The 25,991-nt window shown below is 46.7% G+C and overlaps 1 protein-coding gene across 7 annotated transcripts in view; it reads right to left on the bottom strand.

Annotated features, from left to right (window-relative positions):
• Window positions 1-25,991, bottom strand: part of PAFAH2 (platelet activating factor acetylhydrolase 2) — a 54,448-nt gene that overhangs the window by 10,276 nt on the left and 18,181 nt on the right. For 2 of the 7 annotated variants that reach the window (XM_006101967.3, XM_023743434.1), the window contains 4 exons: window positions 21,891-21,982; window positions 19,887-20,057; window positions 17,550-17,704; window positions 11,892-13,213 (listed from right to left, as the gene is read on the bottom strand). In XM_006101967.3, the coding sequence (XP_006102029.1) occupies window positions 13,119-13,213; window positions 17,550-17,704; window positions 19,887-20,057; window positions 21,891-21,982 (513 nt within the window). In that variant the 3' untranslated portion in view covers window positions 11,892-13,118. Of the gene's footprint in view, window positions 1-5,940; window positions 7,324-11,891; window positions 13,214-17,549; window positions 17,705-19,886; window positions 20,058-21,890; window positions 21,983-25,991 lie in introns of those variants that run through there. The other 5 variants (XR_002826085.1, XR_002826084.1, XR_002826087.1 and 2 more) reach the window with 5 other exon arrangements.

Below are 25,991 nucleotides of genomic sequence, written 5' to 3'. Positions count from 1 at the left end.
GTTATCTCATTTAATTCTTATAACACCCCTGAGCTGGATATTACCATTTTATGGAAGAGGAAATTGAGCATCTTTTAACTCACTTGCTCCAGTTCACACAGTTGGTATAGCCTGGCCCAGTGCCCTGTCGCCAGCACCACACTGGGAGTTAGGAGGCTTGGGTCCCAGTCCCAGATAGGCCAGTGATCAACCTTCATCACTGAGCCTCAGCTATTTTTTAACTAGAGGCCCGATGCACGAAATTCGTGCAAGGGGCTCAGCCCTCAAAACCCTGGCTTCGTCCGGAAGGTCATTCAGAATGTTGTCCGGAAGAACATTTGGCCATCTGGTCTAATTAGCATATTATGCTTTTATTATTATAGATTAACAGGGGCTAGGTTAGAGAACAATCTTCAGGGTCCCTTATGTGCTATTTTCCGGGAAGGTGGAGTAGATGAAACCAGACAGCATTCTAGGTAGGAGGGAGGAGTATGTCTGAGTCAGACAGGATCCCCATCTCCGTCTGACTGCACAACATCAGCCAACAGAGACCCAGAGGCGCCAAAGATGAGTCCAGGTCTCCAAAGCATTAGTCCTTGTCTGCTTCTACCCCCAGGGGACAAGCAGGGATGCTGCTCCAATTATACTGGATTGATGAGGAAACTCGAGGCTGATGAAAGGTGGGAGAGATGTCAGAGGACACATGGGAGATCTGAATCATTCAGAAGAGAAGGCAAGAGGGCCAGTCCTCAAGTCTCCAGTGAGTATCGAGGCTGGGTGTCCTGGTGGAGGGAACATAGGTCAAGACTCAGGGTACCTGGGACCTGGGCCCTAGTCCTGGCTCTGCTACTAACAAGTAGTATGACTTTTGTTTGACAAGATACTTCACCTCTCCAATCTTTAGTTTCCAGAACTAAAGAAATTAGGGAAATAACTTTAAAGAACCCATCCCACCAATTTATATAAAGAAATGTATAATGTAACTAAAAAGGATTAGAAATGACTTATATAGCCCCAGCTGGTTTGGCTCAGTGGATAGAGTGTTGGCCTGTGGACTGACGGGTCCCAGGTTCGATTTCGACCAAGGGCACATGCCCGGGTTGTGGGCTTGATCCCCAGTAGGGGGCGTGCAAGAGGCAGCCAATCAATGATTCTCTCTTATCATTGATGTTTCTATCTCTCTCTCCCTCTCCCTTCCTCTCTGAAATCAATAAAGAAATATGCTAAAAAAAAAAAAAAAGAAAAAGAAAGAAATGGCTTATATAGTCTGGCAATGGGAAGAACTACTAGGCAGACCCAGGAGGTGGGGGGATGGGTGTTGCTGCAACAGAATATTAAATGCCTTTGGAATGTTGAAAAACTAACATTTATTGAACACTATGTGCACTGGGCAGAGATCTTTTTTGGGGGGGAGGGGGAGCAGAGGTCTTGGCATGCATAGTCTCATTTCATATCCTTGAGCATCTTCTGAGGTAGGTATTTTTTTTTAATATTTTTTTATTGACTTCAGAGAGAACGGGAGAGGAAGAGAGAGATAGAAACATCAATGACGAGAGAGAATCACCAGTCTGCTGTCTCTTGCATGCCCCACACAGGGGATCAAGCCCACAACCCGGGCATGTGCCCCGACCAGGAATCGAACCATGACCTCCTGGTTCTTAGGTCGATGCTTAATGACAGCCACCCTGGCTGGGCTGTATTTTTTTTTTTTAAGGAAGCACTAACATTTTATTTTATTATATTTATTTATTTTTAATCCTCACCTCAGGATATTTTTCCATTGATTTTTAGAGAGAGAGGAAGGGAAGGGGGAGAGACAGAGAGAGAGAGACACATCAGATGGTTGCCTCCAGTACATGCTCCGACCAGGGCTGGGGATCGAGCCTGCAACCAAGGTATGTGCCCTTGACCGGAATGGAACCAGAGACCCTTCAGTCCATGGGCCCACACTCTATCCACTGAGCCAAACAGGCTAGGGCCTGAGGTAGGTATTATAGCCATTTTTTAAAGATGTTAACTGAGGCCCTGAGGAGTTAAGTCACCCGACCAGTTAATAAATGATGACATCAGGACTCAGATCCAGAGGTCCACCCGCCTCCGAAGGCCATGCCCTAACCTTTACACCCTACTGCCTCCGACAGTTGCATGTGAGGACCATGCACAAACAGAGAAATGCATGTATGAAAGTGGGGAAAAACCCTCGAAAGTGGTTATGTTGATATTAGAATGTTGGCATCAACCCTGGGCTTGGAAATTTAAATAGGTAATTCAGGATGCTGGGAACTTACTTGGGGCTGCTAGAGTTTAAATGTTTCTGCTCAATTTTTGGTAGTAGAAATGATGAAACATAACACCTAAGTGAGGAGGTGAGCACGGATGACAGGGCCTTTCTAGTTCTAATATGTACTTTCCTAGGGGAGCCGATTAGGAAGGTATAGCTGTACTTCCAGGAGAAGAGACCAAACATCTGATCACATGACTCTCCTGTTTCAAGCTTTCCCTTACTCCACGTTGCCTGCACCACTGGTTCTCAGCCTTGGAATCACCTGAGAAACTTTAAAAAGGACAGATATCCAGGCCCTGGCCGATGTGGCTCAGTGAATAGAGCATCAGCTTGTGGGCTGAAGGACCCCAGGTTCGATTCCGGTCAGAGCACATGCCTGGGTTGTGGGCTCCATCCCCGGTGGTGGTGGAGGTGGCGGGGAGGGCGTGCAGGAGGCTGCTGATTAATGATTCTCATCATTGATGTTTCAATCTCTCCCTCTCCCTTCCTCTCTGAAATCAATAATAATATAAAAAAGTAAATAATAATAATAAAAACTACAGATATCCAGGTCTATGTCCAGAAAGTCTTATTTAATTGACAGTGGTGTCACTTTGGCATTGGAAGTTTTAAAACCTCCTCAGGTGATTGCAACCTGTAGAAACATTTGCAAACCACTGGCCAACATGATAAGGCCTAAGCTGTGCGCTAGGCATAGAAGGCTGATTTCTGTAAGCTCTCCCATATCCTTATTTTCCCCGTTTTCAAAAATCCAGCTACAATGTCCTGGACATGCGGTGCCCTATTTACTTGCCCTGCTATTTATTGCCTTTCCTCGGCCTGGAATGCCTTTCTCCTCCCTTGTCCATCTGGGAAATTCCATTCATCTTCAATGCCATGGTAGCCAGCCTCCAAGACAGTCCCCAACGAGCCCCACCTCCTGGTAGCCAAGCCCTGGTGTCCCCCTCTCCCCCACTGAATTGGCCTGTCCTGTGTATTAATATGACACCGTGGGAATGAGGGAGCATGGCTTCCCAGGATGGGGAGACGCTGTGGCTTCGTTTACTCCCCTGGATCACTTGCTGTGGGAGAAGCCAGTTGCCACGGCTGGAGCAGCAGCCTCATGGAGAGCTCCGCCTGTTGAGAAACTGAGGCCTCCTCTACGGCCATGTGACGGCCATGTGACGGCCATGTGAGTGAGCCAGCGGGGAAGGGGATCCTCCAGTCCTAGTCAAGCCTTCAGATGATGGGAATCGAAGCTGTCATCTTTGTGTTGTTGTTGTTAATCCTCACCTGGGGCTATTTTTCCCATTGATTTTCAGAGAGTGGAAGAGGGTGGGGAGAGACACAGAGAGAGAAACTTCGATGTGAGAGAGACACATCAATCGGTTGCCTCCTGCATGCTCCGCTACTGGGGCCAGGGATCGAGCCTGCAACCAAGGTACATGCCCTTGACCAGAATCGAACCCAGGACCCTTCAGTCCACAGGCCGGTGCTCTAACTACCAAGCAAAACCAGCTAGGGCCCAGCCAGCATCTTTATTTTTTAAAAATATTTTTTTTATTGATTTCAGAGAGGGAGGGAGAGGGAGAGGGAGAGGGAGAGGGAGAGGGAGAGGGAGAGGGAAAGGGAAAGGGAGAGGGAGAGGGAGAGGGAGAGAGAGAGAGAGAGAGAGAGAGATAAGAGATAATTATCGATTGGCTGCCTCCTGCATGCCCCATACTGGGGATCAAGCCTGCAGCCCGGGCGTGTGCCCTGACTGGGAACTGAACCATGACCTCCTGGTTCATAGGTCAATGCTCAATCACTGAGCCACACCAGCCAGGCCCAGCTGGCATCTTGACTGCAACCTCATGACAAACCTTAAGCCAAACCACTCTTGAATTCCTGAGCCACAGAAAGCGTGAGATGCTTGTTGCTCTAAGCTGCTAAATTTGGGGACTATTTATTATGCAGCAATAGATAATTAATACAAACACCAAGCTCAAGTATATGATACTCTCTGGCGCCTTTTTATTCTGCTGAGGTTGAGCCCACCCTGTGCCACTTCTGTGCCTCATACACGCCCTGTTTAGCACTCATCAAGCTGCTGACTTGCCTTCCTTGTTCTCTAGATTCAGTCCCTGAGGACGGTGCCAGCCATAGCACACAGTACCTCAGTAAGTGCTTGCAGAATAAGTGAACACACATGAGAACTGCCATCTCAGTAGCTTCTCACAGGCCTTCTAGCCAGGCTTCTTCTTACACAAAAACTCCAAGGTGTGACGGCTGGGAATCATGGATGTCGTGGCGAGTGGGACCTGAGGTTTTTCTTAGTAATCCAAACAAGCCCTGGTGCCCCTGGATATATCTAAAACACTAGACTGGGAGTCAGATCTGAATTTTGACTCAAGTTTGCCAGCTACTTGTTGAGGTTCTCTGAGCTCTGGTTTCCTCACGAACCAAATGATGTAAGGGCTCTTCCAACTCTAAAACTTAATGATTCTATTTTTTTCAGCCAGCAAATACTCTTGTTTCATAGAAGAGAAAACAGGTTAATAGTTTTATCTCTCTTCTTTGTAATGCTCACCAGAGGAGTGAGGATGTTTTTTAGATAGAGGAGTAGAGAGGAGGGAGGGAGAGAGAGGAAGAAACGATCTAACCACTGAGCACACCAGCCAGGGCAAAGCTAATAGTTTTTCTCTCTCTCTCTCTCTCTCTCTCTCTCTCTCTCTCTCTCTCTCTCACACACACACACACAGACACACACACACACACACACACACACACATCCCTGGGCTCTACCCTATACCTTAAATCAGCATCTCTGGAGATATGGCCAGAACATGTTTTTTGTTCCTCCTCACTCAAGGATATTTTTTCCATTAATTTTTAGAGAGAATGGAAGGGAGGGAGAAAGAGGGGAAGAGGGAGAGAGAGAGGGGATGGGGAGCAAGAAACATCAATTTATTGGTTCCACTTACTTATGCACTCACTGGTTGATTCTTGTATGTGCCCTGACTGAGGATCGAATTTGCAACCTTGAGGTATTGGGAAGACACTCTAACCAACTGAGCTACCTGGCCAGGGTAGGATATGTGTATTCGTATGTAGTTTCAAAGTGATTCTGATGTGCGTCTAGAGTTGAGAATCACTAATCTATAATATATGAGTTAGAGATTTAAAAATACCATTCTGCCAGTTGGTTGGCTCCATGGTTTGTACGGCACTTATGGTTAACTTTATGTGAGGTAGGTGGATGGATGGATGGGTGAACGGATGGAGCCAGCCCATCTCTACTGGCAGAAAAGCAATTCACGGTGCACTGTCAGGACTGTCATTTCTTCGACAAAATGGCTCTTTATATGACCCAACGCACGGGGCATTTACTGGAGCTCAGACTGTGGGCTACCTTAGCTTACTCGGGGTGAAGAACCATTTTGTTTTTGTGAGACAGGAATGAACAGGAATTAAGAGCACTGCCTTTGGAACCCGGCAGTTGAAGTTCAAGTCCTGGCAGCACCAAACTTTCTGAACCTCACTTTCCTGATCTGTTGAAAGGGGATAACACGCATTATTTCACAGGAAAGTTGTTAGGATTAAATGTATTTACAATGTATGTAAAGCATTTAGCACAGTATTTGGCACAGAATAAGTGCTCATTTAGTAGCACTCTGCAGTAAAAATAAAATATGGCACATTTCCTATTAATAGCAACATAGATTGGTCCAGTGCTTTATAAATTACAAAGTGCTCTTACATTTTACATGGAACGCACCCCCCCACTCTCCCCAAACACTGAGGGGGCAAGGCAGACATTAGTGACCCCATTTCATAGAAAAAGAAAGGTTCACTGGTTCCAGATCAAATGGCAAAGAAGTACCAGTGTTTAGATTCAGACCTGGGTGTGAATCCATGAAGATGAGTAATTATATATGCACACTTGGCAGGAATCTAGGGACCACCTGGCTTCGCAGGCTGATGAGGACTGTCTTTCTGAGAAGCTTCTTTTTTTAGATGAAAGCAAGATGGAAAAATAAGCTGGCAAACTGCTTTCCCTCACTTTCCACACTGGTGTGATTTGTGCTCAGTTCTGCCTTCCTTCTAACTCGCAACTGCTACACGTCCATGTATCTTATTTGCTCCAGCTGCCCTTGGCTGCATCGTCCGGTGGCTCTGCCCTGGGCCCTACAGCTGGGATCTGAGAAAACCAAAGAAAAAAAGCAGGGGCAGCTGGAGACATCAGAGGGCTGGGCAAATACCAGCTGTTCCCAAGTCTGGCTGGGGAACAAGAACCCGCTGGTGTGGGGGAGGGGACAGCAATCCCTGCTCCCCATGTCAGTCAACAGGAGGATGCGTTTCCCTGTCCAGCAGATAGGCCTGCTCCTGGAATAATGTAAGAAAGTACAATACCAGATATGGCACAGAATAGATTTCTCTTGGGCAACAGGAGGCCAAGAGAGCAAATGTTAGTTGAAATTCATAAAAATGGCTTCCACAGAAGAGGTGGAGCTAGAACGAGGCCCAAGGGTCAGCCATATTTGGATATACAGTGAGGCAGTTGGGAAGGCCCCTCCAAGCCAGAAAAGACCAGGGGAGAGGGCATGCACGTTAGTTTGGGGAAGGGGTGGGCATGTTAAGGGGAATGCGGAAAAAGCAGAGTGCCTGGGAGGAAGCAGAGGACAGAAGTGGGGCAAGACCAGACAGAATGAGGGGGTGAGATGCAACTGAACAGGGAAAAGAGAGCCCAGTAGAGTCTAGACAACGCAGTGACAGCGACATGAAATGCCAGCCCTCCTGACGGACCAGCCAGTTCAACCACCACCACCCTACATCCAGGTTTACCTATGGGAAGCTGAAGTCACGAGAGGAAAAGCATACGCACAAGGCCATAGATCGAGAGACTGTGAGGGTTGAGACAAGAACCCAGGGCTCCAATCAGTTTGGTCTTCTCTCCATTGGACCACCTTGCCAGGCTGGTATTTTGATCTAAAAGTGGTGTTTCAGGCAGATCTGGCAGCAGAATGCAGCGGAAAGGAGAAGTGAAGAGTCCAGGAGACTGTAAAAATGACTTCCGGGGTGAGTCCACGGGAGGGACTAGGCTGGAATGAAATGGAAAGGATGGGCTGGGAGTGAGATCCACCAAGTGGGAAGAAACAAAAGAACTTGGCAAGAACTTGGCAGGAAATCAGATATGGCCGTGAGGGAGAGAGCTGTGTGGAGGTAACTCGCAGGCCATTCTCAGGCTGGGGAAGTTTCTCCTGAGGTCACGGGGTACTTTACTCTGACCCCCGCCTCTGAGGCAGCAGATAAGAATGAACACAACCGGTCCCTCCTACAAATCCCTATCCCACGTCCTCTACACAGACCTCCTCTGAGTACCCCATTCAACATTTTAGGACCTTTCGTTTACATCTGGTGCACAGATGAGTGTGTTTGGATGATCAGGTATGAAATTAAAAACCCAAACTAGACCCTGGTAAAGAGAGCCTGCAAGGCTAGAACTACGGTGGATTTTGATGTTTGCTGTGAGGGGCAGGGAAATGAGAGCAAAGAGAATGGAAAAATTCTCTCTCTTCCTCTGGCTCCACCCTCACACAATGGAAGTAGCTGAGTGGTGGTTAGCAGGCTTCATGTGAGGGAGGTAACTGTGAAACAGGAGAAGGTGGAATGGGAACTTAGACCAAGACCACCTGGGGCTGTTGAGGACAAGGGCAAATTACACCTCACCTTATAGGTAAGGAGGACCGAATAAAAGAACACCAATAGTTAATGTCTAATAATCCCTTAGTACAGACACTGTGCTAAATGCTTTCCATGCATTGTTTCACTTATTACAACTCTAAGCGGGAAGCACTATTAGAATTGCCATTTTATAAATGAGAAAATTGAAGCTCATATAAGTTAATACATTAGCAAAAAGTCACAGGGATAATAGTGTTGGAGCTGTCTGATTTCAAAGACCATGTTCTTAGTTCCTGAACTGCTTTCCTCACCTGTCATGGGTGAGAACACCCACCCCACAGTCTTCAATGAAGATCAATTCTCTCCAATCCACTTCTCGGTAGTGCTAAGGACATCACTGAATCTCAATACAAGTCATATAGAAACTGCTGGCCCTGGCCAGTGTGGCTCAGTGACTAGACTGTGGGCCCGCGCACCAAAAGGTCATGGTTTGACTTCCAGTCCAGGGCACATACCTGGATTGCAGGTTCGATCCCTGGCCCTGGTCAGGGGGTGTATGGGAGGCAACCAACGGATGTCTTTTTCATACTTTCCCTCTTTCCCCCTGCCCTTCCTTCCACTCTCTCTAAAAATCAATGGAAAATAATATCCTCAGGTGAGGATTAACAACAAAAAATTAAAACAAAGAAATTGCTGGAAAAATTGACATTCTTGATTCGATCTATCATGAAATTATATTCCTCATACCCTGACAGTTTAAAGAGACAGGGGGAGGTGCAAAACCAAGTATGTGTATTAGGTAGTAGGGCCCAGTGGTTGAGAGCTTGGACTTTGATGCCTAAATCCCAGCTTGGCCAAATTCTCGCTGTGAGAACTTAATCAAATCACTTCTCTACGGCTCTGTTTCCTCCTACACAAAATGAGGCTGATGCCACCTGACCTCCCGGGGTCACTGTAAAAGCAAATGTGATGAGGCTTGTAAAGCACTGAGCACAGTCCCTGACACGCACCCAGGGCCTCACCAATGCTGGTTATTACAGTGATTATCAGCATCGTCGTCGTCGTCGTGGTCACTGCCACGCAGCGATGGCCAAGGACACTTGATCTTTGCATCTGGCCGTGATGGGACAGAGTGAGCTTCCTAATGAGGACCAGGTCCCGAGTACAGTGTATGGCCTCTCCTGTCACTCTGTCACTTGGCAGGTCCAGGGGTAAGTGGTGCCCCAGAAGAAAAAGGGGGCAGATGCAGGTCCCCGCAAGGCCAACACATGAAGTTGTGATATTTCAAGAGCCCAGTGGACTTCCTGAGGAAGGGCCAGGGGGCAGTTGTGTTGGAAGCATTGCAAGAACCCAACCAGCCTCAGCCTGATGCTTCCAGGAAGTGGGAGGGACAGGAGTCTCATTCCATCCGGTGCTGACTCACCTCCCTTCCTAACTGACATACCCTGCCCGGCTCAGAACCTTCACAATACGCCACCAGGAGGCCTCCATGAGCACAGTTCCATAATGGCATGGGAACAAGATGCAAAAGAAACCCAAGACACCTTTGCTTCTCGAAAAGAGTCACCAGAACGCAGTTTATCAGCCCATGACAATTACTATGTAGGATTATCTTGCTTTTCTAAAGGCCATGTATCTGGTGTCCTTCTATTCCCGGGAAGCTAACCAAGGCAAAGGACCAAAAACCCTGCTATACCCCCTCTGAGCAAAGGAAGGGTTACAAATTCTAAGCACTAAAGGCAGTGCATTTTAGTTGCAGGAGAGTCCCTAAAGCCCTCTCTCAGTAACTACCTACTTTTACTTTAGACAGTTGTAAATAATGTAGCTGATCTGAATAAATCTGAAGTGAATGGGAGAGCTGCTCGGGGCTGGCACATCGAAGGCAATGGAGAGTAATGGCTGGGTGCCTGACCACAGGGAGATGACACAGACTATGAAATGCAATCCCAGGATAAGAGGACAGCTGCTGGGAGGCATGTAGTATAGGTGCAAAAAGGCTATCATATCTTCACAGGCCAAAGGATGCCACTGCACTGCCCCTGAGCCTGGCCACAGATATTCTGGCTCTCCTGGGATGCCATGAGATGTTAGGTATGGCCAGATGACTTGCTTGGGCCAATGACATATGGATGGAAATAATGAGTGTTACTTCTGGGCAGAAAGCTTCCCTATGCTCTTCCAACACTTCCAGACGGTGGCAGCTCTGCCAGCCCGAGTCCCCAAGTAAGGATAAAAATGACACAGAGCCTGGCTGGCATGGCTCAGTGATTGAGCATCGACCTGTGAACCAGGAGGTCACGGTTCAATTCTCAGTCAGGGCACATTCCCAGGTTGTGGGCTCAATCCCCAGTATGGGGTGTGCAGGAAACAGCCAACCAATGATTCTCTCCCATCATTGATGTTTCTATCCCTCTTTCTCTCTCCCTTTCTCTCTGGAATCAATCCTATATAATAAAAGCCTAATATGCTAAGTGTCCAGTCGTCCATTTAACCAATCAAAGTGCAATATGCTAATGATATCTTGCTTTTCTAAAGGCCATGTATCTGGTGTCCTTCTATTCCCGGGCTAAGGCTGCTCAATCGCTCGCTATGACGTGCACTGACCACCAGGGGGCAGACGCTCTGACTGGTAGGTTTGCTTGCTGCTGGGGTCTGGCTGATCAGGATTGAGTGAGATGGGCCAGACATTCCCTGGAGGCCTCCCGCGGTCCCTCCCAGGCTGGCCAATTTCCTGCATCCCTCCCCGGCACCAGTGGGGTCCCTCGGCCTGGCCTGCGCCCTCTCGCAGTCCGGGCTGAGGGACCCCCTCACCTCTGAGTGCACGAATTTACGAATTTTGTGCACTGGGCCTCTAGTAAAAATATATTTTGTAAAAAATGACCCTCCAGCTGACCCCCAGAGGACAAGTAGCATGGACAAAGAATAAACTTCTGTTGCTTTTCCGGGTTGCTTGCTACTACCATGTAATATAGTCTATCATGACTGAAACATTCTAAACATTTAAATGAGGTCAATTCACATTAAGAGATATGTGCACTATCTTTTTGGTAAGTTACCATTCAAAATAGTCAATGCTATGTTTTGTGGCTTAAAGAATCATTTTCAATTACAGGGAAAATCCACCTGCTCCAATGTTGCTAGATAAATGAGTCACTGACAGAATACGAACTGAATGGAGGAGAGACAGATCCAGTTTCCAAACAACTTCTTTCTCTAGGGAGGCTCCGGTCTTTACAGAATATACCTGCATCATGTAGGGCAGAGAGCAGGTGGGGCTCATGTGCTAAAGCTGCAGAACCAGTCCAGGCACATGGGGTGGCATCGGCCGCTTGTGAGTGCTGAGGGGCTCTGGTCCCCAGCGGGGGTGGAAGGCCCTATTGCATATCTGTCTGCGCTCTCATGGAAGGAAAACCACCATGCTGTTGACTGAGCCAACAACTTGAGAATATAGTCTTTTTAAGCGTACAAGGAACATTTACAAAATTTACCTCATACTGGCCCACAAACAAGTTTCAGGATGAAAACCATATGGGTTATTTTTCTGACCAAAAGCAATTAAGCTTGAAAACAACAGCTACAGGATAACTGGAAAAATCTTGTATATTTGGAAAATAGGAAACATACTTTTAAATAATCCATACGCATATACATCCTCTCAGTTAACCCTCCTATCATAATGCATCTTAGAAATGCAGGAACCGAGAGTGGAAGGAGAACATCATTTGCTCAGATTTACCCAGTTAGTCATGCTGAAACCAGGACTCAAAACCAGCCTATAGAACTCTAGAGCCCAGGCTTTAGTGATATTCTCTCTACGCTACGTCTCACTGGAATTCATAGATCCTCCCACGGTTCAGAGCCTCCACGGATCTGAGGTTTCACCTCTTAGAGCAACTGGTAAGAGGTGGGAGACCTCGTCCCAGTGTGTGGTGGAGGCACTGACCTTGGACCTGCTGTGCAGAGATGCATGTCCCTTTAGTTCCTGCTCCTCTGGGGTCCCCTACTTGAACTGAGGTAAGAGGTCTAGGGTAGTGGAGAGGGGTCTTTCGGGTTGATCTTCCCAGACAGCTTTGAACTAGATTCCCCAGGAAGACTTCATTTCCTTTTAAAGTTAAGTTTTTTTTCCCGCGTGGTCACAAGTGGTAAGCGAACAAAGAAAGACAGAAGGAAAAGTTACTTCCAGATGGCTCCCCATCTTGCTCTAATGCAGATTAAGTAAAGAATATCCCAACATATCATTAGGCAAACATGAGTATTAAGATCATTCATATTATATAAATGGAACGGAATAAAAATTCAACCTATATCCTGACTTAAATCTGGGGCTAGGGCCTCAGAGCCAGAAAACAGACAACTTATAGCACCCCGGTCTGAGCAAGGTGGAGGCCCACGATACCTGAGGTAAGAGGCAAGACCAAAGTGTTCATAACCTTTCTAGGGTTGGCCACCTGAACTCTAGCTACCAAACTACATCCCTCTGTGGCAAGGGCCTGTTCAAATGGCTACTTAACACTGTTATTCTCCAACTCAACCTACTTGTGTCAAGATACATTTTTAGCAAAACCCCAAGACATCCAGAGCTTCTGAGGCTCTGCATCTCGCCCTGTGCTGTGAGGGCGATGCTGTCTGCCCTCCTCCATAGGCTCACAAGGATAACTTAGTCCTAAGTGCCCAGGACTATGTTTCATGCAGGAGAAGCTCGAAAATACAGAAAACCTGACGGTGGTCCATATCCTAGAAAGTTACCAAAGTGCTGAGAACTCACCAAGTGGCCCTGGAGAGGGAGAAGGCCGAGAGAGGTATGAAGAGAGAGGGCCAGGTTGGCTAAAGGTCCTGAAGGTAGGAATTTTCACTCCATCCTTTGGCTTCATTTCTTTCACTGCAGAAGCCACCCTGGCCCAAGGTGAGGGCGAAGGCTTGCTGGGTTAATAGTGCTCACAGTGCTCAGCTTAGGGCCTGAGTGCTCCCCAGCCCCACCCCAACTGCTCCAACTCCACGCCATCAGGGCTCAGGCCCCAGAAAGTCAGTGTGCCAATCAGTAAGTGATCCAAGTCCCACCACGAATTTAAGATCAACAAGTCTAAGATCAAAGTACCCCGTCATCCAATCAGCAGTGTGATTACATCCTTTGGATCTGTGAAGAAGGGCTGTTGGCCACTTCCTGATAGGAGGTTATGGGCAGACCCCAAATGAGAATTCAGTCCAGTTGTGTCTAGAGGCTAGACAGATGGTGCGGGGCCCCGGGGGTGAGCGATGGTCCAATGCCTTCAATGAGGTTGTTCCATTGGTCATAGTTCTCTTTCAGGCCTGGAAAAAACACACACAAAACCCCAGGAAGGTTAGGTAAGTCATTGTAAGGTTAGAGCAAAGAGTACTGACCACAGACTTGGTGGGCCATCCTAGAGAGAAGCACCTGGGATACTAAAAGGACTGGTTGTGAGGGTGGTAGCAGTAATGGTAACTACTGTACATTCAGTGCCTTTATAAAGATGCTGCATAAGTCATTTGCTTAATCCACAATAACTCAATAATGATAACAAAAAAAGTAACATTTGTTGAAGAATAACTCATTGTAGAATAACTCAATGGACATGCACGGTTTCATTTAATTTTCACAATATCCCTATTAGCTAAGTACTGTGATTAGCCCTACTTTATTGTTGGGGAAACTAGGCTTAAAGACGCTACCTGATTTGTCCAATGTCATTAAGCTGGTAATGACAGAGTTCACACCTTGGTCAGAAAGGGTGAGAAAATGGGAAGCCTACTTCAGGCTCAAATGGTGCTGAGCAAGAAAAGGTCCTTCGTACGCCAGCCAGTGGATGCAAATCCAGGGCCACCTCCGTGAAGGGCAGAAGGAATAGGGTGGCAACATCATGAAGCAGCGTAACACTGGGAATGATCAAGAGAGGGCACTGGGGTCATGGGCAGGTGGGTCTAACTACATGGTAAGAACAGTCAGAAAGGGTCCGCAGCCTCAGGCTGAGGGAGAAGGGCACAGCCGAGCAGGCAAAAGACCTCCGTGTTCAAAACAAACAAAACCTGGGACAGAAGGCAGGGCCCACTGCCTTCATCTTTGGGTCCCAGTGCCTGCAAAGAACCTGGCATGGAATAGGTCCTCAACAAATAAATGCTACATAGTCATTAATTCAAAAAATACTGAACACACCCATGACGTGCCACACTCTGTTCTTGGTTCCAAAAAGTCCATCCACAAATAGAAATCCTCATCCTCATAGAGCTCACAATCCAGTGGGCAGAGATAACAATAAACATCATAAATTATACAGGATGTGAAAAGGTGATCAGTGCTATGGGGGGAAAGAGCCAGATAAGAGAAGCAGTGGTGGTGCCAAGGACGGGGTGAGGGAGGTAGGGAAGGTGTAATGTTTTTAAAAGGCTGGTCAGGGTGGGCCTCACTGGGAAGGTGAGATTTGAGCAAAGACTTGAAGGAGGTGGGAGCGAGCCACGAGACTACACAGGAAGAATGTTCCAGGCAGTGGGAAGAACACTACAAAGGCTGAAGCCAGAGTGTCCCTGGAGTGTTGGAGGCTTGTGTGGCAGGAATGAGGTAGGCCGGGGGAAGAGAGCAGGTGAGCTCAGGAGGCACTGACTGGAGGCCCACATCATCGGGTCTAGCAGGACAATGGACATTGGCTCTGACTCTCAGAGAAATGGAGAGCCACTGGAGGATTCTGAGCAGAGGAGTGATAACATCTGACTTGCTTTCTAACAGATCTCTCTGGCTGTACTATTAAAAAGACTATGTAGGGCCCTGGCCAGTTTGGCTCAGTGGATAGAGCATTGACCTGTGAGCTGAAAGGTCCCGGGTTCAATTCTGATCAAGGGCACATGCCGGGGTTGCAGGCTCAATCCCAGGTGGGGGCATGCAGGAGGCAGCCAATCAATGACTCTCTCTCATCATTGATGTTTCTCTCTCTCTCCCTCTTCCTTCCTCTCTTCCTTCCTCTCTAAAATCAATAAAAAATATATTTTTAAATAAATAATAAATAAATAAAAAGTGACAACACACACACACACACACACAAGATTGTGTAGGGAGGCATGATGACAGTAGAGAGACCAGTAGGAAACTGATACAGTAATTTAAGTTTAGGTGAGAGCTGACTTGCACAGCATGGCAGTTGTGGGGTGACAAGTGATTAGATTCCACATGTATGTGAAAGGTAGAGCTGATAGGACTTTCTGAGGGATGGGATGGGAGGTGTAAGAGAAGAGACATGAATGAGGACATTGGCTTGAGTAACTAGAAGGATGGAGTAACTATTAGTTGAGAAGGGAAAGACTGTAACTGCAACTGGTCTTTGTGATGTTTATTAGATGTTGAATAAGTGGGATATCTAAATCTGATGTTCATGGGAGAGATCAAAATGCAGATATAAACTGGGGACTCGTCAGCCTGGAGATGGCATCTAAAGCCACTAGATGACATTAGGACATAGATAGAGGTCCAAGCGCTGAGCCCTGGAAGCAGCGAAGTAGACGGAGGAGGAGCAGATCCTGAGACAGGAGACAACCACAGTGGGTTGTCTTGGAAGGATGGCATCACAGCTCTGTCAGCAGTGCTGAGAGCTCCGCTGAGATGAAGAATGGGAGCTGACCACTGGATTTAACTAAGGCCTGAGAAAGCATTTGGTCTAGCCCTGCCAAGGCCTTAGGGGTGAGTTAATTAATGTTTGAGCAATATAGCAGGCTAATTTTTAAGTTGATATTTCTTTAAAATATATATATATATTTTACTGATTTCAGAGAGGAAGGGAGAGGAAGAGAAAGAGAGCGAAACATCAGTGATGAGACAGAATCATTGATCGGCTGCCTCCTACACGCCCCGCACTGGGGATGGAGCCTGCAACCTGGCCATGTGCCCTGACCGGAAATCAAACCATGAACTCCTGGTATGTTTCCAAAGGGCCCTTGGCAGAAAAAAGGTTGCCCACCCCCAATCTAAGGTAAAGAGAAAAGAATTGCTGGCACAACCATCTTGAGCAGACCAAAAAGGTGAGGTGTTGGAGGTTTGAAGATAAAGGAGAAGGTGTAAAATAGTCTTCGAGGAGAGGGGAAGAGCAGACCAAAAAGGTGAGGTGTTGGAAGTTTGAAGATAAAGGAGAAGCACCAACCTTCTTGATGGACAATAACATCCCTATGTCACTGGACTATGTGCTCTCGGTGGTATTTTTTAGGATTGGTGAGAAGTTCTGCTCAGCCTCTTCAACCTATTTTAGTTTCCCACGTGACAAGGTACTGTGCGGCCACCAAAAAGCTTTTCTCTCTTTGCAAAGCTAATTAACTGGAGCAGAGAGGCTCTGCTTTTTTTTTTTTTTTTTTTCAGACTCTGTCTTATCTCTCAGCACCTAGATACTTCAGGAGCCTCCCACCCAGGCTCTCTGCCTCTCAACCTGCCCCATCTTGCCCATCCTCCACGTTGCAGCCCAAATGCAAATACAAGTCTAATCATGACATCCCCCTGCTTAGAACCCAAGGACTCTCCCAGCCTGTGGGGGGAAGTTCAAGCTTATTTCAGCAAATACATGGGATTCGAGATCTGGTTTCTGCCCATTTCTCTACCTTCATCTTCCAACAATTCACCATCCTGAGCTCCAGATACACTGAACACGGTTTCTCAAAACTGACCAGGCCCACCCAGGCCTTCGTGCATCCTGTTTAGAAGACCCTTGCCCTCCTCTGCCTGCTGAACCCTAATCACCTGCTAAGATTAAAGATAAGCATCGCTTTGTTTAGGGCAGTGGTCGGCAAACTCATTAGTCAACAGAGCCAAATATCAACAGTACTTCTTCAAAATAGACTCGCCCAGGCTGAAAACCGACTTCTGCGCATGGGCCATGAAGTTTCAATCGCACTGTTCCTGCGCGCCCGCACGTGGTATTTTGTGGAAGAGCCACACTCAAGGGGCCAAAGAGCCGCATGTGGCTCGAGAGCCACAGTTTGCCGACCACTGGTCTAGGGAGCCTCCTTTCTCTCTTGTCTCCCGAAGACTGAGTCCTCGCATCCGTGGGTCATGAGAGTCACTGGCAGAATAGCAGAGGTAAATCAGTGAATCCCTCTAGTCCTTGTAACCCAAAAAGCCTACAATATTAACTTCCAACCATTAAAGTTTCCAGTGGCGGTGAGGGCTGACGCTGTGGCAGGGAGGATATGAGAGGGTATCTCCTAAGGACAGGAGGTGGGACCAAAGACCTCTGCGGGTCTTGCCATTTAGCTGGGGTGATTTATGATATTAGTCACCATCTTCCCGTGCTTTGTTTTTATTAAAGCACGTCTACAAATTTAACCCACTTCTCATCATAACCTCCTCCACCATACAGATAAGTGATGAGTTAGAATAGAGGTAGTGGAGTAGAGAGGTGTGAATATTCCATTTACAGTGAGGAAACCAAGGCTCAGAGAAGTTAAGAGTAGGTCAAGGTCATTGGGGTAGAAGAGACAGAGTCAGGATCTCCAAACTTTCAGCTAAGTGTTATTTCTATACGTCTATGTAACTCTCTCCTTCAGTCAGTTTCCTTTAGCCATAATCTCCCTGATCCGAGACCTATCAGTATAGACTACTGTGCATGGAAATCTAAGGGACCCCAGGCTGCCCCGGAAGTCCCAGTTCTGTCCTTACCAAGGTGCTTCTGCAGAAAGGCCAACATGGCCCGCACCACAATCTCTTGACCTTCATAGGGGTCCAAGGTCCCACGGTTTTGACTGGAGAAGAATTTACCAATCCAGTTCCCAGACACAAAAGCAAAGTCAGTTTGACTCCGATGAACAGAACCACTAGAGGAAAAGAAAAACAAATAACTGGTAGGAGTTTTGAGGTCAGGGAACACAAATATTTGTTAAGCACCTACTATGTGCAAGGTACTTTATGTGCATTATTTCATTTTCACAATAAGGGAAGAATATTCCCCTTTGACAAAATCAGGAGAGAACTGGTCACACAGCTAGTAAGGGGACAGCGCTAGGATTTGAACACAGGTGTGCTTGGCTTCAGAGCTGCCTCAGCTCCTGGACCACAATGCCTGACGGTGCAGGGAAAAGGCTGAGTTAGCCAGACTGGGGACAGGGCCAAGGAGGCGAGGTCTGCAGCACCTGCCATTCCTATGTTATTATAAACTATAACACCACGGCTTTTACCTGGTGACTTCCGAACATTCATAAAACATGTCAGCTCCTGTCTTCAGAACTGTACCACAAAGTAAACAGGAAAAAGGAATTTAAGTGAGGGCAGTGCTTGTAAAAGAGGGTTTCTGGATTAGAATTTAAGTCCTTTGGTATCAAATATATTTACTGCAAAGGTGAAATTCTGACTAGGTTCATTTTGGGCTAAATTACTTAAAACTAAAATTACTAGTCAAATCAATGAGGAAGAAAAATCTAAATGCTAAACTTTGATATCATGCAAAAAAAAAAAAAAGGGGTGACTTTACAAAAATGTCTTTTTTTGCCAGGCCAGCTTGGCTCAGTAGTTGAGCATTCGACCTATGAACTAGGAGATCACAGTTCAATTCTGGGTCACGGCACACGCCCAGGTTGTGGGCTCGATCCCCAGTAGGGGGCCTACAGGAGACAGTCAATCTATGATTCTCTCTTATCTTGATGTTCCTAGCTCTCTCTTCCTCTCCTTTCCTCTCTGAAATCAATAAAAAAATTTTTTAAATGTATTTTTTAAGGCACATGAAAAAGCATAAAGAATAATATAATGGATACTTGAATGTGCAGCACTCAGTTTAAGAAAGAATACATTACCAGCAGTTAAATCCCCCTTGTGTACCCATTTCCAACTGCTCTCACCGCCTTTTCCTCCAGGGGTCACAATGATCCCGAATCTGACTGGTCTGGGGAAACTTCCAAGCAGTCTTCTGTTGCCATGAAATCAGAATGAAAGGGGGGGCTGGCCCCGTGGAAGAGAGCCGGGGCCAAAATGAGCAAGGGAAGAAGCCGCTATTACTGAGCAGATTCCTAGCCTCCCAGGGCTGTGGAGTTGGCATTTCAACTACCTGAAATGGTTTCTGGAAGATTCCAAGGTCTGTGGCATGCAGTTACTTGTTGTTTTGCTTTAATGGGGCCTGGGACCCTTGAAGCATGTATTTTAGGCTCAAGTGCAGGACAGGAACAAGTCACAGCCTTGTCAGCGAGCCTTCAGCCTGCACCTGGAGCTCTAGGCCACTTCCCATGCATGGTATGTTTCTTAAAATTTCTCAAAAATTTTCTGTGAAAAATGGCTTATGAAAGAAAGCTGACAGTGCTGATGATGGAGTGAAAAGACTGTGGTTTCTCTCAGCCAGAATATAGATGGTTTCTGGAAGATGTCTGAATTTAGGTAGTCATGAAGGTCTCTAAAAATCTGTCTTATGAACGTCAAAGGTCTATCATACCCACATTCTTTTTTTTAAATATACATTTTTATTGATTTCAGAGAGGAAGGAAGAGGGAGAGATAGATAGAAACATCAATGATGAGAGAGAATCATTGACTGGCTGCCTCCTGCACGCCCCACAATGGTGATCAAGCCTGCAACTCAGGCATGTGTCCTGACCAGGAATCGAACCATGATCTCCTGGTTTATAGGTCAGTGTTCAACCACTAAGCCATGCTGGCCAGGCTTCACCCACATTCTTCAAAAGACCCAATAAAATTCCCAAATGAGGTTAAAGATCTTTGGAGTCCACCCAGACCCACTTTCCTCCCCAACACACAATCCCACAATACCCTTTTCCCAGAAGTGAACAGACAAATCCTATCACAGAGTCATATAAACTGGTGAAGAAATGACTGTAGAACTAAGTGGAGCAGAGCAGATATGAAATTCTAAAGGAATTAAGATTTCGAAAATCGGGAAGCATTCAGGTATCCCATTAATAGGCAGAGCTTCTGGATAATCCAAAAGTAATCAAGGGAGCTCAGCTGGCAAGAAGATGGCAGGGCACTGGGGACCATGGCCTTGGAGTCTACTTACAGGACAGTGATGATCCTGGACTGCTCATGCTGGGCACACATCTTCTTCATCAGGTTGACACTCTCCACTGTCTGGAACTTCTCAGCATTGATGAAGAATACAGGGCCTCGGGCCTTCGGGTAGAAGTCACGTTCCAGAGGGAACATCCAAGCATCCAGCGCCACAGCACACCTGCAACAGGACCAGACACTGGGAGCTGCCGTGCAGAAGCGGTCAGGGCAATGGGGGGAAGCGTTGAGATCTTCTGAAGGTTCAGAGAGCCAAGGAGGTACCGGGGTCCACACCCTTAGGTTAGGATCTTGGCTAGAGACCACTTTCACCTGTTGCCAAAGATCCTTCTACATTTTAAACTCACTGAGAGCAAGGGTCGGACCTCTCCTCGCCCTGGACCACGCTCAGGCAGCTGCCTTCAGTTACACAGAATGGCACTTCCTTCGTTTAAACCTTCACTCAACATTCTTTGGGTACCGACTATGTGCTTAGCCCTATGCTCTGGATACAGGGATAAATGACACAGTTCTGTTGTTGTTGTTTTTGTTTGAATCCTCACCCGAGGATATTTTTCCATTGATTTTTAGAGAGAGATGAAGGGAGGGGGAGAGACACAGAGAGAAACATCAATTGGTTGCTTCCTACACATGCCTGAACCAGGGTTGGGGAAGGAGCCTGCAACCAAGGTATATGCCCTTGACCGGAATCAATCCTGAGACCCTTCAGTCCACAGGCCGATGCTCTATCCTCTGAGCCAAACCAGCTAGGGCTAAATGACACAGTTCTTGCTCTCAAGGAGTCCCCAGTCGAGAAAGGGAGGCAGGACAGACAAATTAACAAACACAGCTTAGCACCCTGATTGCACAAGTTGCTAAGTGAGCCCAGAGCATATGAGGCAGAGGCTAGGAAAAGCCTCTTGGTGCCACAACTCAGAGATCTAGCCAGTGTGTCAAGCAGTAAACAAGCAGTAACCAAGGGCAAGCCTCCCCCACTCCCACCCCAAATGCTCCTCCAGCCTTCTCCATCTCAGGAAAGGGCGATCATCTTCACTCAAATGATGGATACACAAGTGAAAAACCTTGATTCCTCTCTTTCCTTCACCTCATACATCACATAGTCCTGAAAATTCTAAAACATGTCCTGACTCCATTCATTTCTAGTCATCCCACTGCCTCCATCTTAATGCAAATCCATCATCTCACCTGGACCCCGAAATAGCTCCCTCTAACTAGCCTCTTTGCTTTCTGTCCAGCTACTATCTACTCTTCACACAGTAGCCAGAGGGATCTTTTAAAATGTAAAAAATTGTTTTTTCTCTCCTTAACTCCTTCAATGGCTTCCATCAAATCCTATATAATAAAAGCCTAATATGCAAATTGACCAAATGGCAGAATGACCAGTAGAACGACCAGTCACTATGACGAACACTGACCACCAGGGGGCAGACGCCCAATGCAGGAGCTGCCCCCAGCCCACAGGCCCCAGGCCAGCCAAGGTGAGTGTGAGCAGGGGGGCCCCTGATCAACCCGCCGGTCACCCCACAGATTGGCCCTGATCGCCAGCCAGGCCTAGGGATCCTACCCATGCATGAATTTCGTGCACTGGGCCTCTAGTTTAGAATAAAACCTAACTTCCTTACTCTGACCAAAGGCCCTGTGATCTGCCCTTTTATCTTTCTGATCACATTTTAATCTCTTCCCCTTCACTCACCATGCTCCTCCCACACTGACACAGCAAGCTTCCTTCCACCTCAAGGCCTTTGCATTAGCTGTTCCTCTGCCTAGAATGATCTTCCCTTAGACCTTTATACGGCTGTCCTATTTTATTTTCTTCATTGCACTTTTTGCTGGGGATTTGGTTATTTATTAGCTTGTTTACTAGTCTGTTTCCTCCCACAAATTCCATGAAATCAGAGACCTTATTTTCTTGTTCACCACTAAATTCCCAGCCCCCAAAACAGTGCCTAGTGCATGATACTTACGTAACAAATAGCAGCATTACTGGGAAACTCACCGAAATTGGGTCTCCTTGGCCAAAGCCAGAATAGCTGTGGCCCCTCCAAATGAGTGTCCCATCACAGCCACACAGCTCATGTCGATGCTGCCCTGAGGAAAGCAGAGAACTTAGCCAAGTCAGACACTGCAGAGTGCTTTTTGAGGACTTCTTCAGGGGCAAGAAGAAACAGCAAGACAATGCAGGAAGCACAATTCAGCAAGTGAGTTTCCAGCATCTCCACCCACCCCACCGCATGAAAGACCCTGCCAGCTGGAGAGCAGCCTGCCAGGCAATCCCTGGACTGAACAGCCTTCTGTAGGCAGGAAATCCAAAAACCTGCCATATTTTCTGTCTTTATTTTTATTTATTTTTTTAAATGTATTTTTATTGATTTTTTTACAGAGAGGAAGGGAGAGAGATAGAGAGTTAGAAACATCGATGAGAGAGAAACATCGATCAGCTGCCTCTTGCACACCCCCTACTGGGGATGTGCCCACAACCAAGGTACATGCCCTTGACCGGAATCGAACCCTGGACCCTTCAGTCCACAGGCCAATGCTCTATCCACTGAGCCAAACCGGTCAGGGCCCGTCTTTATTTTTATTTTTTAAAAATATGTTTTATTGATTTTTTACAGAAAGGAAGGGAGAGGGACAGAGAGCTAGAAACATCGATGAGAGAGAAACATTGATCAGCTGCCTCCTGCACACTCCCCACTGGGGATGCGCCTGCAACCAAGGTACATGCCCTTGACCGGAATCGAACCCAGGACCCCTCAGTCCCCAGGCCGACGCTCTTTCCACTGAGCCAAACTGGTTAGGGCCTCCGTCTTTATTTTTGCCATCTTAATACGTACAATACCTGGACTAGAGTAGCCATTCAAATATCTATGAATAGCCCAGCCAGCGTGGCTCAGTGGTTGAACATTGACCTATGAACCAGGAGGTCACAGTTTGATTCCTGGTCAGATCACACACCTGGGTTGCCGGCTCGATCCCCGGTGTAAGGAGTGCAGGAGGCAGCCAATCAACGATTCTCTCTCATATTGATGTTTCTATCTCTCTCTCCCTCTCTATTCCCTCTGAAATCAATGAAAATATGTTAAAAACCTATTTTCCTCATTTAAAAAATACCTATGAATAGATGAATAGATAAAAATTATGTGATTCCAACCTGACCCATCAGTCTAAGAGCACATTAAGAGTAAGAACTCTCTCCATCCGCTAGACCCCTGTCTTAAAACCGGTCCACCAGGATGACACACGCACCAAGTCAAGGGCAGAATGGGGGAGCTCCTGCTGCCCGTCCACTTTGCTCTGAAGCAAGACCTGCCTGTAGAGAAACCAACTCAGGTTCTACTTCCTCTGGGTCTCTGTCCTGACTTTTATCCAGTGGAGTGATGTGCTTGCTGGAACATGCTCTGCACGTACCTATTTCTAATTGCCTCTAGAAGCCTTCAGGGCACAGTTATATAAAGAGCCACTGCAGCTGTCTGCTAAGGGGCTTGGGAAGTCTCTGTAGGCTTCGCTGCCAGCCTCTGCCTTAAACCTGGTTCTCCCCAACTTCTATCCCAAGCTTTTATATTTAAATTCTCCCCCTTTACTCAGTGCTTCCAGCAACTTGGTTGGTGGCCTGTTCAGGTATTTGTATAGGTTAATATAACTCTAAAATCAGGAATAGTCCACCCAGTGTAGCTCAGTGGTTGAGCGGCAACCTATGAACCAGGAGGTCGCGGTTCGATTCTAGGTCAGGGCATATGCTGAGCTTGTGGGCTTGATCCCCAGCAGGGGTCGTGCAAGAGGCAGCCAATTGATGATTCTCTTTCATCATTGATCTTTCTCTTTCTCTCCCTTCCTCTCTGAAGCCAATAAAAATATTTTGAAAAATAAAATAAAATCAAGAGTATACAGAGAAGTCTCCCACCTACCACATTCCCTTTCCACTCCCTGCACCCAAATAGGTAAGTTTCTTACATGTCTTTGAAGAACTTACTGACACATATATGAGTAAACATGAATATATACTTCCCCCCTTTTTACACAAGGGGTATTATATCTTACCCTTTTGCATAATGATGTTAGTACATAAAGAGCTTCCTTATCTTTTTTTTACAGCTACATTTGGTTTCACCATGGTACAAATAGCTAGTGATCTCCAAATCTGTTCCTCTTCTTCCTGGACACATAGCTGTACTCTATTTCCCAGCAGTTGGATGTGGCCTTGTGGCTCTAGCTGATAGAATGTGAGTGAAAGTGAAATCTCTACTTCCAGGCCTAGTCCATGTACACTCCTTCGTGCACACCTCCATGTCCTTTCCCGTTCCTGGCTTAACGCACACAGTGAAGCTGGGTTTCATAAGTGGAAGAGGGTAGAGCTAGAGCAGTGGTTCTCAACCTGTGGGTCGCGACCCCTTTGGAGGTCGAACAACCCTTTCACAGGGGTCGCCTAAGACCATCGGAAAACACATATATAATTACATATTGTTTTTGTGATTAATCACTATGCTTTAATTATGTTCAATTTGTACCAATGAAATTGGGGGTCACCACAACATGAGGAACTGTATTAAAGGGTCGCGGCATTAGGAAGGTTGAGAACCACTGAGCTAGAGGATAAAAGTAGCTTGGGTCCCTGAGCTCCCATTTTTGGACTTCATGTGGGAGAGAAATAAATTTCTATTGTGTTAAGCCACTGAGATTTGGGATTTATGTGTCAGAGCAATTAGCATTACCCAAATGAATACAGCCATTGTTCCATCATCTATTGAACTAGTTCCCTTATTAGTAAACATTTAGGATACGATCAATCTTTTGCTATTACAAACAACACTGGAATGAATAACCTTGTACATATATCATGTTGCATGTGTGCAGATATCTGCAGAATAAATTTCCAAAACTGGAAATTACCTGGTCAAAAAATATGTGCATTTGTAACATTAATAGCTATTGCCAAACTGCCCCACATGGGGCAATCTGCATTCTCATGGGCAATGTAAGATTGTACCTACTTCCCTATAGCTTTGCCAACAAGAATGAGTAATCAATTTTCAGATCTTACTCAGTCTGATAGGTGAAAATGTACCCTTTTTTATTCTGTATTTCTCCAAAAGGCTACCTCTTAACTAACCCAACTACACTGTAGCCTGCCATTCCCCAATGGCATGCAGGCCTGGGAGCCCGCTTAGCTGGTGGGGGCTGGGAAAGCACTCCAGATTCCAGGTTCTGCCTTCCCTACTGACCATCCCGACAGGTGCCTCTTTCTGGAAGGCTTTACCAAAACCTTTAAAAGATAGTTTCTAAAGAGGCTTTGGGGCACACAGCAGTCTTTGGGATCCAAAAACCCAATTTAAATTTTAACTCTACCATTCACTTAGTTGTGTAACCTTGGGAAAATACTTAGCTTCTTTGATCTTTTATTTCTTTCTATGTGAAGAGATGCTAATGCTTACTGCGTGCATTTGTGTGAGCTGCTCTTACATAGTAAGTACTCATAAAACAGTAATTGTTATTTTATATATATTTACTAAATAAAGAAAAGAGGCCACAAAACAGCTTATAGTAAGTAACATTAGATTTTCATATACATATATATCCTAGAGGCCCAATGCATAACATTCGTGCACTGGGGGGCAGGAGAGTCCCTCAGCCCGGCCTGCGCCCTCTGTGTCCAGGACCCCTCAGGGGATATCTGCCTGGCGGCTTAGGCCACTCCCATGGTGGACATCCCCTGAGGGGTCCTTAGCGCTGCACAGAGGCAGGAGAGGCTCCCACCATTGCTGCTGGGCTCACCAGCTATGAGCCCAGCTTCTGGCTGAGCAGCGCTCCCCTGTGGGAGCACACTGACCACCAGTGGACAGCTCCTGTGTTGATAGTCTGCCCCCTGGTGGTCAGTGCACATCATAGCAACCAGTCGTTCTGCCATTTGGTCGATTTGCATATTAGTCTTTTATTATATAGGACTAGAGGCCCGGTGCACAAAAATTTGTGCACTCAGGGGCGGGGGGGGCGGAGGGGTCACCCAGCCCGGCCTGTGCCCTCTCGCAGTCTGGGACCCCTCAGGAGATAACGACTGCTGGCTTAGCTGCTCCGGGTGGCAGAGGGCAGGCCCAATCCCTAG

The sequence above is a fragment of the Myotis lucifugus genome, unplaced genomic scaffold, assembly GCF_000147115.1.
Source record: "Myotis lucifugus unplaced genomic scaffold, Myoluc2.0 scaffold_389, whole genome shotgun sequence".
Classification (NCBI taxonomy): domain Eukaryota; kingdom Metazoa; phylum Chordata; class Mammalia; order Chiroptera; family Vespertilionidae; genus Myotis; species Myotis lucifugus.
Note: the sequence above shows the minus strand (reverse complement) of the source record. Positions and strands in the feature narration are given on the sequence as shown.